This window comes from Meriones unguiculatus, chromosome 4, assembly GCF_030254825.1.
Source record: "Meriones unguiculatus strain TT.TT164.6M chromosome 4, Bangor_MerUng_6.1, whole genome shotgun sequence".
Taxonomy (NCBI): Eukaryota; Metazoa; Chordata; class Mammalia; order Rodentia; family Muridae; genus Meriones; species Meriones unguiculatus.
Genome location: NC_083352.1, coordinates 133686249 through 133699908, shown reverse-complemented (window position 1 = coordinate 133699908; position 13660 = coordinate 133686249). Strand labels below are relative to the sequence as shown.

The following is a 13660-nucleotide window of genomic DNA, read 5'->3' as shown; positions in this document are numbered from 1 at the left end:
TTTTAAATACCTATTTTTATACAAGATTTTGTATAGAGGTAAGCTGTGCATAGCATATATGCATGTAGCCAGGAGTACCACTGGATCATATTTTGCACACAGCCAGGATGAATAGCCCAGATGAAGACAGTGAATCATACCATCATCCCTGAAGCTCCTCTCACATTTTTCCTAGAAGACTGATCCTCTCCTCACCCCAACAAGGTCCCTACCACACTCTCTTCTGAAGAGTATTTTATGTAGATACAGCCTTTTGTGTCTGGATTCCTACACTCTGCATTAGGTCTTCCATTTCCTGCAAATCTCTGTGTATAACAGCAATTTATTGTTTCGTATTTTTTAGGTTTTTTTTTTTGTTTTTTTTTTTTTTTTGTTGTTGTTTTTTTGAGACAGGGTTTCCCTGTGTAGCTTTGGTTGTCCTGGGCACATTTTGTAGACCAGGCTGGCCTTGAACTCACAGCCATCTGCCTGCCTCTGCCTCCCAGAGTGCTGGGATTACAGGCACGTGCCACCGCATCTCACCGAGCCTGGCAATTCATTGTTTCTTAAGGCTGCTTAGTATTTACCTATATAGCAGTTCCACAGCCTCTCTGTCCATTTTCCTGCTGGTGGATGTTTGGGTGGTATACACTTAATGTTTATATGTTAAATAATTTAACATTTATTTTTGTGTTTGGTGCACATTTGTTTATCTTTAATTAAAAAAAAGTATTATGTTATTTTATGTGTATGGATATTTTGCCTGTATGTATGTTTGGGCAGCATATGTGTGCCCTGATGTCGGAAGAGGCCGGAAGAGGGAAAACTAGAGTTACAAATGATTGTGCGATGCCACATAAGTGCCGGGAATTGAACCTGCATCCTCTGGAAGAGCAGGCATTGTTCTTAACCACTTATCCTTCTATCCATCCCTTCCCTATCTTTTGTTTTTTTTTTTTTTAACCTTTATTCTTTGCTTGTTTATTTTGAGACAGGGTCTCTCAGAAGTCCTGGCTGTCCCAGAGCTCACTATGTAGACCAGGCTGGCTTCACATTTACAGATTCTCTTTCCTCTCTTTCCCAAGTGCTGGGATCAAAGGCATGTGCACTGCCCCTGACTTGCCTTACCTTATCTTTTAAGGACATGTGCTGCTGGGCTCAGACAGCCAAGGCTACACAGAGAAACCCTGTCTCGAAAAACAAACAAACAAACAAACAAATGCTGCTCTGCTGGCTGTATGAATCATGGTGTATTTGCTGGATGATGGGGTCCAGGTGCAGAGAGAATGCCAGCTTCCTGGTGTGTTTGCCAGCACAAAGCACGATATGTGAACCAAAGGCATTGTTTTTATAAGCAGTGGCAGATAACTTTTAAGTCTATTTAAATTATACTTACAGGCTCCAACAACTTTCTTCTTTCATCATCACTGGTAAAATTGATATTGCTTTCTAATACTTTGAGTGGACTTTGAATCTAAAATAAGTTTGTTGAATCATGTACTGAGGGTGCCTGACTTAGGATGCTTCCACTTCACATTCCTGAGACTTGCAAGAGTGAGATCTGCACAGCAGGGAAGAAAGCTACTGCCTTGTAGCCCAGCACTGAGCTATACACGAGTTCCACATTTTGAGTTTTAGTGTTTTCTTGCAGTCCTTTCTCATGGTGCTCGTCAATGCAGCAAGTCACAGTGCCAGAGAGCCTCACAACCACGAGGGACCAACTGACATATCAGTGCGCCGTGTTGCTGAGTCAGTGTTCATGGTAGGCGGGATATAGTCCGCACATCTTAGACGGCTGGGGTTTTCACAATACAATGGGTGTGTCAGGACCTAACACCATTGTATGAGGTTTTCACCGTACAATGGGTGTGTCAGGACATAACACCATTCTAAGTCAAGGAACACGTGTGTAGTGAAGCTCTGACTCAGAGCTTGGGTAAACTCTGTCAGCGTCACACTGCTTCAAGGGAGGATGTCCTCCCAAAGCTCACTCATTTGTGCCCAGATGGGTCTGGGGCCACCAACCACCATGGTAGTGAGAAATGCCCTCCCGCTGTGTGGTCCATCTTCCACAGGGTCCAGCGGACCCAGGTTGTCCGACTCCCAGGGAACCACTGGTGGCTTTCCGGCTGTGATGCTCCCAGAAGCTTGACTTTGGTGCAGCCATACTCATCCCAAATCATCTCAAGTAACCCACCAAGGGGTAAGAAGATCCCTGGTCCTGGATAGGACAGAGGCGGAAACTGAAGCTCAGTTAAACAAAAAATAGGCACCAAATCACAGAGCAAGTGATCAGCTGTGTCAAGTCCAAAGCTCTGCTTCTGGCCTCTTTCTCCCTACAGAGCTTTGCTTGTTTAGAAATGCTAATGCCTGATAATAATGTCTGCTGGAGTGTTACAACTGCTCTTTTGCTGAAGGAAGGCATGAAAGATAGGAAGACAGATCTAAAAAGCAAGTCTTTCTAAAGTCTGTTTTGGTGTGTATGGGCTGTTCTCTGTGCTGGGCTTCAGGCAAAAAAACGTCTCTAAAGTATGCCTTGACTATATTCAGGTTCCTGTACCTGCTCTTGCCCTCTCATCCCCTTCCTTCCCTTAATCTCCTTTCTTTGGTACCATATATTTTATTTAGCATCATAGTCTCCAATTCTATCAATTTTCCAGCTAGCACCATAATTTCATCCTTCTTTATGGCTGAATAAAACTCCACTGTGGGGACAAGGTAGTGGTAGTGTGCTTGGGTATCATGCACAAAGCCTTGACTTTGATCCCCATAAACTGGGGCATAAATTGGGCCTGATAATCCCAGCATTTTGGAGGTGGAGTCAGGAGAGCATATATTCCATTTTTTCTTCTTTCTCCTTTGTGTGTTGTGTTTGTTTTGTTTTTCAAGATAGGGCTTCTCTGTGTAACAGTGGCTGTCCTGGAACTCGCTCTGTAGCCCAGGCTGGCCTTGAACACAAAGATCCACCTGCCTCTGCTCCTGAGTGCTGGGACTGAAGGTGTGTGCCACCACCTCCCAGCTTGCCCCATTCTCTATACAGCTATTGCTGCTCACTACTGTAGTCATCAACCATCACTATTCTGACAGCAATCAGAATAGTCTGATTCTATAACTTCACTATTGTAAATAGCACTGCAGTAAGCATAGGTGTGTAAGTATCTTTGTTATGTTGGCTTACAGTTCTTTGAGTGTATACTCAGAAGTCATATGATTTCCATAACGGTTGGAGTAACCTATATTCCTATTAGCCTTGTACAAGCATTCCCATAACTGCACAATCCTTGCTGTCATTTGTTGTCTCTTTAGATAGCCATTCTAACTGGGGCAAGATAGGATCTCAGAGGAGTTTTAGTTTAGTTCCTGTTCGGCCATGGATACTGACATTCTCGTTTATTGGCTGCTCGTATTTCATCTTTTGAGAGCCATCTGCTCACTGCATTGGCTCACTTACTGGTTGGGCGTGTTCTGTATTTGGACTCTTTATGAGATATGCAGTTAGCAGAGCTGTCCTGCCATTCTGAGGGCTGTCACTTGACGTTTTCCCCTTTGCTGTGTGGATGCCTCCATGTAACCGTATTTCTCAGTTCTTAGTTCTATTCCCTGCTTTCCTGGAGCCCTTTTCAGAAGTCCTTGCAATACCTCTATCAACCCCCCAGCACATTTTTATTGATTATTTGGGAGCTTCACATAACACACTCTGATCACATTCACTTCCCAGTCTTTCCACCTCTACCTTGTGACCCCTAAAGAAAAGAAGAAGAAAGTTAAAAACAAACAACCCACCAAGCCCGGTTTGTGTTGTCCATATACTCCCTGGAGCATGGTCAAACTCCCAGTGCCCAGCCTTTTAAAGAGCGCTGAATCCCCATCCCCGCCAGAAGCCATCAACTGGGAAGAGCTACACAGCGCCCCCATCACAATTTTAAAGAATGATCCTTAACGCCTTCCCATCTAGATTGTTTCTTTTGGGGAGAGCAGGGGAGAGAGGTTGTCACAGAAGCCTATGTCTCTTATTCTCAACTGTGAGTCTGCCGTCATCAGTACCACTGCAGAAGCTTCCCTGTCCTTCACAGTCAGAGGCAGCCAGGATCGTGGACTTCCACAAGGTTTCTGCCAGTGCCTGAAGTGCTTCCCCTTGTCCTCCTCCATCACCCTCAGAGTTTCAGGACTATCAATAAGTAGCCTTTGACCCATTCACTCAGTTTTTGCTCCTGGTGAGATTATAAGGACTTGTTTCGCTTACCTACATGTGATATGCAGTTTTCCCCATCATTTGTTGAAAAGGCTGTCTCTTTTTATCCTTAAACTGCAACTCTGTCCGTGGGTGTTAGCACTTAAAGTTTGTGAGTCCTGTCCCACCAAAGTAGAGAGCCCTGGATGATGTTCGGGTAGTCTTGTCCTTCTTCTATCTTGTTGACCCCAGTTGGTTAAAAACAAACAAACTCAGGCAGTGGTAGTGCACACCTTTAGTTCCAGAACTCAGGAGGCAGAGGCAGTGGATCTCTCTGAGTTCAAAGCCAGCCTGGTCTATAGTGTGAGTTCCAGGACATACAGAGCAACACAAAGAAACCCTGTTTCAAACAACAACAACAAAGCTCGTTTTTGCCCATAGCTTTCCCTCCTCTGAGGGACATAGTCCCTGTGATAAGTCTATTACAGGGAACCCACTCAGACAGTTTATAGGCCATTGAAAGTCTTTATTCCAGCCAGCTGCAACTGTACTCAGGTATTTGGGACCCAAGTGCAGCACTCAGTGTTTAGGGTGAAGGATTTTTAAAGGCAAAAACTACATCCTGGTATCTCACCTGGTTTTGGCAGGGGGAGGTTTTGTGCCAGCAAGCAATTTAACAGAAGGTAGGTAATTTAGCTGGGGCATCTTGACCTCAGGATCCTAGAACAGAGTTGGATAACTTTACACAGGATTCTCCACCAAGGAGATAAAATTCTAGTTAATCTAAAATGGCCTTGCAAGAATTCAAGGCGGAGGCGCCTCTGCACTGTCGTGTTCTATCATAAGCCTCTTAGCACTTCAGACGTGCCTCAAATGTAAGAGTTAACATGATAAGTAATACACGTTTATTGGCGATGCTTTCTCTAAAAGATCTTGGCATAACAGAGAGAAAATAAGACAAATTGTTTAGTAGAAGCTTCAAATTGCCCAGTAAACCACTTTTTTTCAACCACAGCACCCACTTCTAAAAGCATATCTAAATGAGATGTTCTAGTAACTATTTTAAAGCAAATAAGTTGCTTTTAGTGTCTGATGGCATGCAGCCACTCAGCCACTAAGTTAAATAATAATAATTATACAAACCATCTTGTTTTGGTGCCTCTGCCTCTTGAGTGCTAGGATTAAAGGCATGCAACACTACCGCCTGATATAAAAGATTTTAAAAAATGGAATACATTTCCAGAAGACAAGTTGAAAAATTAATCACAATAGGCCATCTAGCTTTCTGGTATCATTCCAAGGCCATTCATAGCTATTGAGCTCACTGATTTTTCTGGATGAAAACTCTGGGGTTACCATAAATAAAAAGTATTGTGGCATAATTTCTATTTCTTTAGAGAAATATGCAAAAACATCTTGAATTTCTTCTCATTCCAAAATTCATTAGGCCCCAAACTCTATTTTCACACCCAAAGATACAATCTTTGTAGGCTACTAAAATGCTTGCTGTCTTTCATTTATTTCATTATGGTTCATGAAAGTAGCATTTTCTCAGCCGGCGTGATGGCTCATACCTGTAATCCCAGCACTCTGGGAGGCAGAGGCAGAGGCAGAGGCAGGTGGATCGCTGTGAGTTCCAGGCCAGCCTGGTCTACAAAGCGAGTCCAGGGGAACCAATGCTACACAGAGAAATGTCTTCACGAAGAACCAACAAAACAAAACAAAAGCTAAAGCATCATCTTAGTGCCACATAGGTTCACTTTAAAGAAAATGGAGGAGCAAAGCATTTTGATCTGAAGTGAATGTTGAAGAAGCCCCGGGAAAAGCTAATCAAGGAAGGCCTGGTTTAGCCCTATCTGCGTCGTCCATCGCTGTTTTTATCAGAATCTTCAAACGTGTATTTTCGTGGGTAAGAGTGATTTAGTGACACACTTCTTCACTGGCAGCTTAGCCAAACAGAACGTTTTTCATTCTTTTTCGTTTAAGGGGTAAGTGCAAACGACATCGTCCCCAGCCTCCTGTGAGCTACTCTCGTCTCTCAGGTTCCTGGTTAGTACGACACACGGATCCTGCATACCTGGCGGGCTCCAAGGGCATCAAAGGCATCTCTTAAAGAGTAGGCGGGCTACCCGTTTCCGGAACCTTGCCTGACCCAGCGCACTTCCCAACCAGGGCTGTGAGCAAGCAACAAGGTGCAACCGAGGCTGAGGCAGAAGGATTGCGAGTTTAAGGCCAGCCTGAGCAAGACCTAGTCAAAAACCTACCACCCCGCTTTTAGCGTCAAAGAAAATTCGGGGTCTGGTCAGCGTGGAGGTGGCCTCGGCACACAGTCAGCGAGTCCTCCGCTCCCAGACCCGGCGCTCCAGAGTCGCCCAGCACAGCGACTTCCTGCTGGAGGCGGTCCCCAAACGGGGAAGCGCCCCGCAGCAGTGAAGTGGGGCAGGGGCTACGCTCGGCGCTCGATTGCTCCAGCCTGGCGACCGTAGCCCTGGCCGCGGCTCTGCACTCGAGCGGTCGAGCCTGGCCCGTGGCGGCGGCGGCGGCGGCGGGGGCGTGCGCGGGAGCGAGTCCGCGGCCGGGAGCGGGAATGTCGAGGAGTTCGAAGGCGGTGCTGGGCCTCTCGGTGCTGCTGACGGCGGCCACGGTGGCCGGCGTGCACCTGAAGCAGCTGCAGGACCGGCAGGTCGGTGTCACGTGACCGCGTCTTCCGGGGCGCGGAGCCCGCTGCCGTCCTGCGCGCGTGGCGGCCGGGCCGGCTTCTAGGGCGCGTGCTGGTTCCCGAGTCCTCTTCCCTAGCTCGAGGCCTCAGGCTGGGGCGGAAGCCCCGGGGCAGGCCTGATCCCTGAGTTTGAGCCCTGGGAGGGTGCGCACGAGGCCCTGGGGCACCGTGGCCCGAGCTTTCCCCCGGTAATTGCTAGGTCCCTAGATAACGCAGCTCACACCCTGCCCAACCCCCGTCCACACCCCCCAGTGCCTCTGGCGGAGGGAGCTTAAGATACCTGTAATTTCTGTGTAAGTGAACAGTGCTGTGGGACGCAGGTGCTGGAGTCGATAGAAGGGAGCGCCCCCCACGTCTTCTTTGGGTGCTCTCGATTAATATCTGGCTTATTAATCAGCGACTGACCGACTCTCTATGGTCTCTTCCAAGTTTGCAACGGTTAGTGCACTATAAGCACACTGAGAACTCGTGTTAATAATCACCTCTCGAGAGCATTCTTTTTACAAAGGTGTTTCTTCTGCAGGCCAGTGCTTTTGGCCTTTCAGGCAACACCTTTACAGGTATTTGGCTTGAACCAGGTTTGCCAAAGGCAGAAGTAATGAAAAGTCACTGAAAGCATGAGGAGCAAACAGCCCCATTCACTTTGATCTTCACGATCCAGAAGTCGGAGAGGAGTCTTGGCAGTGTCGAATTTTGAGGAGCAGGATGGGATAATCAGCGATTTAGAGGCACATGTGAATTCAGACATTTGGGGTTAAAGAATGGTTGGTTCCACAGGGCTATCTTTTGGAGTAGAAGCAAGAGGCTTCCTTTTTGGGAGAAGAACGAAGAAACGGTGATTCTGGTTAATCTTGGAGGACAGGATAGGATGTCTATGTCGTGCTGATGTGTTTTAGAGACAGCGGTTTGGAATCAGAGTTTTGTCTTTAGCCATGTCCCCCTGTGAAGTTTTTACAATGTGACCAGAGCAATTAAACCAGATCTCTAGGAGCATGGAGACTCCATGTTCCATCCAAGAGCTATGCCAAAGGCTTTCCTGGGACAGGGTTCAGAATCACTGCTAGAGAATGGAAGTGTGGAAGAGCAGAAAGATCTAGTTATTCCTTGGAAGTTAGTGATAGAGATGGTAACCAAATAGCCTGTCCTGTAGCCCTTAATTAGCGACTTACTGTAACACAGAGGAAGGCAGGATTGGTACAGAGGATGTGTTGAAAACTTCAGGGCAGCAGTAAATGAAGCAGTGGCTTGTTTTCTGTCTACCCCACACCGGGGGTGGTGTTTTTCACTTTATACACATTGTCTTTAACTCCAAGCAACTTAGTAGAAGCCAAGTATAGGTGGTCCCCAACTTACAAAAGGTTCAACTTGCTTTTGACTGTGGTGATAGGAGAGTGCTATGGTTTGTTATTTAGTGACACTTTCTTTGAATATGGAATTTTGGTATTTTTCCCAGGCTGGGTATCAGAGGTAGGATTCTTTCAAGATGCTGGGCAGCTGAATAGTCCACAGAGCTCAGGGAGCCTCAGGGTGCGTATGTTTGTGGTATAGGGTCTTGCTGAGGCCTAACGTTCGCTGGGTTTGGTGAACTCAGAACACCCTTGTTATTTTCAGCTTATTGTGAGTCTTTTGTAGTCATATGGTAAGTTGAGGAGTGTTAATGATTGCACAGGAATCACAGCTCCAGATGTTAGAATTAGTAAAGAGTTTCTGGTGCTGTGACAAAACACCATTGCCAAAAGCAACATGGGGAAGAAAGCGTTTATTTCAACTTACAGTTCCATATCACAGTCCATTATGGAAATAACTTGAGGCAGGAACCTGGAAGTCAGAACTGAAGCAGAAGCCATGAAAGAAACTGCTCACTGGCTTCCTTGCTCCTGGCTGCTCAGTTTGCTGCTTCCTTATAGGTCAGGACCAACTGCCCAGGAGTGATACCACCTGCAGTGGGCTAGGCCATCTCACAGCCGTCGCTAATCAAGACAATACCCCATAGATTTCCCTCCAGGCCAGTCTTAGGAGGCATTGTCTTCCCTCTTTCAGGGGCTGGAGAGATGGCTCAGCAGTGAGAAACACTTGCTGTTCTTCCTAAGGACCCATACACACCCATGTTTGGTGACTCAGCTGTCTGTAATTCCAGCTTCATGCACGCACAAACACACACACACACAGAGACACAGACAAGGTGGGAGAAAAGAGGAGGGGATGAGGGAGAGAAATAAAAAGTAAAATAAATCTTTTAAAAATGTTTCTCTTTCCAGATATGTGTAGGTTTGTGTCAAGTTAATAAAAACCAGAACAGTTGACCCCTTGTGAGCTTGACACAAACATATCAGTGACTAAACTATGATCTTTCGTTTTTGTTATCCCCAAGATCTCGTTAATATCAATTTATCACAATAAAACATTCCTAATTTTGAAAGTCCCACTTTAAAAGTTCAGGCTCTCTCTTCTGTCTTTTTGTGAGACCGGTTTTCTCAGTCAGTGGTTCTCAATTTTCCGAATACTTCGACCTTTTAATACAGTTCCTCGTGTTGTAGTGACCTCCAACCATAAAGTTATTTTCATTGCTACTCAATTTTGCTACTGTTATGAATCATAATGTAAACGTCTGTGTTTTTGGATGGTCTTCAGTGACCCCTGTGAAAGGGTCATTTCATCCCCAAAAGGAGTTGAAACCCACAGGTTAAGAACCACTGCTCTAAGCAGGCATGGTGTCACACGCCTGTAACCTCAGCACTCTGGGAGGCAGAGGTAGGCGGATCACTGTGAGTTTGAGGCCAGTCTGATCTACAAAGTGAGTCCAGGACAGTCAGGCTACACAGAGAAACCCTGTCTCCAAAAACAAAGAAAGAAAGAACCAGTGCTTTAGTCTTAGCTGTCCTGGAACTCACTTTGTAGACTCAGCTGGTTCTAACAGAGAGATCTGTCTGCCTCTCCCTCCTGAGTGCTGGGATTAAAGTCTTCTGCCATCATTTCTGGCTCAGGTTCAGAGTCTTTAAAACATCAAAGATCTCCTTTAGAGTTCAGACCCTCTCTAAAATATCCAAATGCTCTTAAATTGTGGGCTCCTGTAAAATAAAAATAAGTTAAGTACTTTGTTACTCCGGTAGGGAAAAAACAGAACACAGTTACATTTTCAACAAAGCAGAGCCAAAACCAGCAGTGTGAAAAATTCAGTGTTTGCATCTAGGACCCGCTTGCTTGGGCTTGGTAGTGGCGTTTCTCCAGCTCTGCCATCCACAGCACAGCACATCTAAGCTCAGGCTGGCTCCAGTTCACAGCAGCTGCTGTTTGGGATGGTCATTCTGTGGTGCTGGCATGTCAAAATATTGTGGTCTACACTGCAACTGGGCTGTACCTTTATCGAAAGCCTCTTCAGGTCTCTTGTTAGGGACAGTGACCCTGCCATGTAGTGCCAAGCCTCAGCTTTTCTCCATGATCCCTGGGGCTTCTCCTTCAAATATGGCTGCATCAATGGCCTCAACTGTTCTTCATGCCCATGCCATGCCTTCAAACCTAGTACCACCAGGCGACTTACACATTGATAAGTTTGGCTGTCAGCTCAGGTACCCAGTCTTGCCTGCCTCTGGACCACAGCTTGTGTGTGCTGATCCTAAGGAAATAACTTTCCAGATTTCACCTGAATGTGCTGGTCTCTTAATCAGCTGATTTCTCAGCTCTCCCCAACCATTGTAAGTTGTCAGTATAGGTCTTACTAAAGTGGTTCTGGTCTCTTCTTAGTCATAGCTGATTCTTAAGCCCCAGCTGACCAGAGGCATGTATTCTCAGTTCAAAAATATATGAACAAAATATTATATGAACCCCCATGATGTTTAATATTATTTTAATATTATAATCTTTAAAGATTATGCTGCCACATTTCTTTCCCAAATACAATGATGTCTATCATAGCAATACCCCACTTCTGGTACCAATTTCTTAATTAGGGAATCTATCATTGTGATAAAACACCATGACTTGGGGAGCAACTTGGGGAGGGAAAAATTTATTTCAGTTTACAGTTCTGTATCACAGTTCATCACTGAGGAAGTCAGAGCAAGGACTCAGGAACTTGGGGGCAGGAGCTGATACAGAGGCTGTGGAGGAGTTCTGCTTACTACTTTATTCTTGGCTTGTCGAGTTTGTTTTCTTGCCTAGGGCCACCTGCCTAGGGCTGGCACTGCCCACATTGGGCTGGGCCCTCCTACATCAACCGCTAATCAAGAACAGGCCAAGCTGGTATATGCCTTTTTTAAAGTGAGGTTCACTCTTCCTAAATGACTCTTACTTGGGTGAAGTTGACATAAAGCTCATGTAGACAAGAAGTCTTAGGTTAGTGTGGTAGGTGGAAGTTAGATGTGGGAGGTGATCACTTGGAGGAAGGTAGATGGTGGGTGGAGATGAAGATCATAAGCATTTGCTGATGCTCTACAGAAGGGCTGGAGCTGGGGGATATCCTTCTGTGAGGGAACACTGACAAGACCTGGGGTGCCAGGTGGTGGTGGCGCACACCTGTAGTCCCAGGCGGATCTCTGTGAGTTCAGGGCCAGCCTGGTCCAGAGAGCAAGTTCCAGGACAGCCAGGGTTACACAGAGAAATCCTGTTTTGAAAACCAAAAAAAAAAAAAAAAAAAAAAAGAATTTCAGTTGCTATCCAGGTATTTTTTTAGGATTTATTTTATTTTGAGACAAGTTCTTCCTATGTAGTTTTGGATGGCCTGGAACTCAGATCATCCGCTTGCTACTACTTCTTAAGTGCTGGAACTAAAGGTGTGTACCATCAGGTTGGATTTGAGCCCCTCACTCTTAAATTCCACAACTACCCCCATATAGCAAATGAAGCTTTAGGTCTAGAAGAAGCTCAGTAAGTACTAGGCAAGTTGTATTTTTATTTTTATTTTAATGAACTTTATTGTAAAAATAACAAAAAAACCTTTTCAAATAAATAAAAACATCACACCCCAAAATTAATGAGACTCAAAGACTGTATTACTCAGTGAACTTCTATACTGTTAGCTTTTACATTTCCTTTAATAATTTATTTTACTGTTTTATACTTATGAGGGCTTGCATGTATGTGTCAGCACTACAAGCATGCCTGGTGCCATGGAGGTCAGAGGAGGACATCATATCCTTTGGACTGGAGTTACAGACGCTTGCGAGCTGCTGTGGGAATTGAATCCAGGTCATGTGGGAGAGCAAGGGCGCTTAGCCCCTGGCCATGTCTCCAGCGCTGCTGTATGATTAGAATGGGCGTGCAGAAGAGAGGCTGTGCAGCGTCACATTGAATTTCTTACTTTCAGTGCTGAACATAGCGTAGGCACATACCCTCAGCAAACCCAGAAATTCCATGACAGTTAGAACTAGAAAAACAAGTAGCTTATTTTCTTTTTCATGGCCTGTGTCCATTACCATTCAGCCCTTCCTTGGCCTTCTGTATGGCCCTTCTGTACAGAGGCTTTTCTTCACGCTACACTGTACCTACATGTGCATTTGTCTGTGGGCATGAAAATGTCGTTGGGGAGATCTGCACATGCGAGAGAACATGGGTCTCTTTCTTCAGGAGGCTGTGCGAGCTTGCTCAGTGTTTTACTTTCCAAGCACATTTTCCTATAATGTCTTAACTTTATTTTTCTTTAGAGCTGAGTGGTGTTCTGTCATATATATGATATATATATGTGTGTGTGTGTGCATGTGTCCATTCATCTATTGGTGGAAAAATAGGATGATTCTAATTGTTTGTTAGGCCAGTCTTCAAAAACACAGATAGGTGGGAGGCTGAGGCAGGCAGATCTGTGAGTTTGAGGCCAGCCTGGTGAGGTTTAAAAATCCCAAGCGCTGGGATTAAAGGCGTGCACTACCACCTCCCGGTGTTTCTCTTTTTCTCATCACATTTTGAAGTATCATTTGTCAATTAAATTGATAAAATTCAGCATAGTGCTGGTTTTGAATTTTTTATTTATTCCCATTAAGTTTTGTGTGTTGGGGATTTTAAAGTGTGGCAAGAAGTCACGTCAGCATTAACATAACACATTACCAGATCTACTTGGTGGTTTCTTTATTTACATTGTACAGAAGGTTAAAATAGTAATTGGGTATTTAGAATTGGAACATTTTGAGTGTATTTTGGTGGCACTGTTATTTAGATTTGAAGGCACAGGATGGGAGCCACCTGTTCAGGGGGTAACTAAAATCTGCTTCTTGTGTTTTTAGAGGCTTCGTGACGGAGTGATCAGAGACATTGAGAGGCAGAATCAGAAAAAAGAAAACATTCGTCTTTTGGGAGAACAGATTATTTTGACTAAGCAGCTTGAAGCAGAAAGAGAGAAGATGCTGGAGAAAGGATCTCAGAACTCCTGACCGTGAAGAATCGATGGGCAGTGCTGAGTTTGTGTGTCAGTGTGGATGTGGTGTGTTGATAGAGTGTAGTGAGACCTGCCTGCTCGCCCCCTTAAAGTAACTGTCCATTTACACTTTCTTCTTTCTTTCTTTTTTTCCCCCGAGACAGGGTTTCTCTGTGTAGCCTTGGCTATACTGGACTCACTTTGTATACCAGGCTAGCCTTGAACTCATAGAGATCTGACTGCCTCTTCCTCCCTGAGCTCTGAGAACACAGGTGTGCGCCACCACACCCAGCTTATTTAAACTTTCTTAAATGAAGGATAGTGGATCTTGTCTTCTAAATTGCTTCTGTTAAGAATCTGCTCTGTCTGGATAGGGCACTTGTGGGTAGATGCTCTTCTGAAGATCTGGCTGGGGGATTCCTGCCGCAGTCCCTGTCAGCCTAGGAGT

General features: G+C 45.2%; 1 protein-coding gene across 1 annotated transcript; it reads left to right on the top strand.

The window, feature by feature from the left end:
- The first annotated feature begins 6612 nt into the window (after nt 1-6612).
- Nucleotides 6613-13656, top strand: LOC110548489 (protein PET117 homolog, mitochondrial). Its single transcript, XM_021636808.2, has 2 exons — nt 6613-6833; nt 13082-13656. Exons 1-2 carry the CDS (start codon nt 6738-6740, stop codon nt 13226-13228), a joined length of 243 nt encoding a protein of 80 aa, XP_021492483.1. The 5' UTR covers nt 6613-6737; the 3' UTR covers nt 13229-13656.
- The last annotated feature ends 4 nt before the right edge of the window (nt 13657-13660 follow it).

What these genes read in the sequence shown, in the direction of transcription:
- LOC110548489 (XM_021636808.2), top strand. Translation starts at nt 6,738, where the DNA reads ATGTCGAGGAGTTCGAAGGCGGTGCTGGGCCTCTCGGTGCTGCTGACG. An exon ending in AGCAGCTGCAGGACCGGCAG is followed by an intron (nt 6,834 to 13,081) that starts GTCGGTGTCACG and finishes TTGTGTTTTTAG; the next exon opens with AGGCTTCGTGACGGAGTGAT.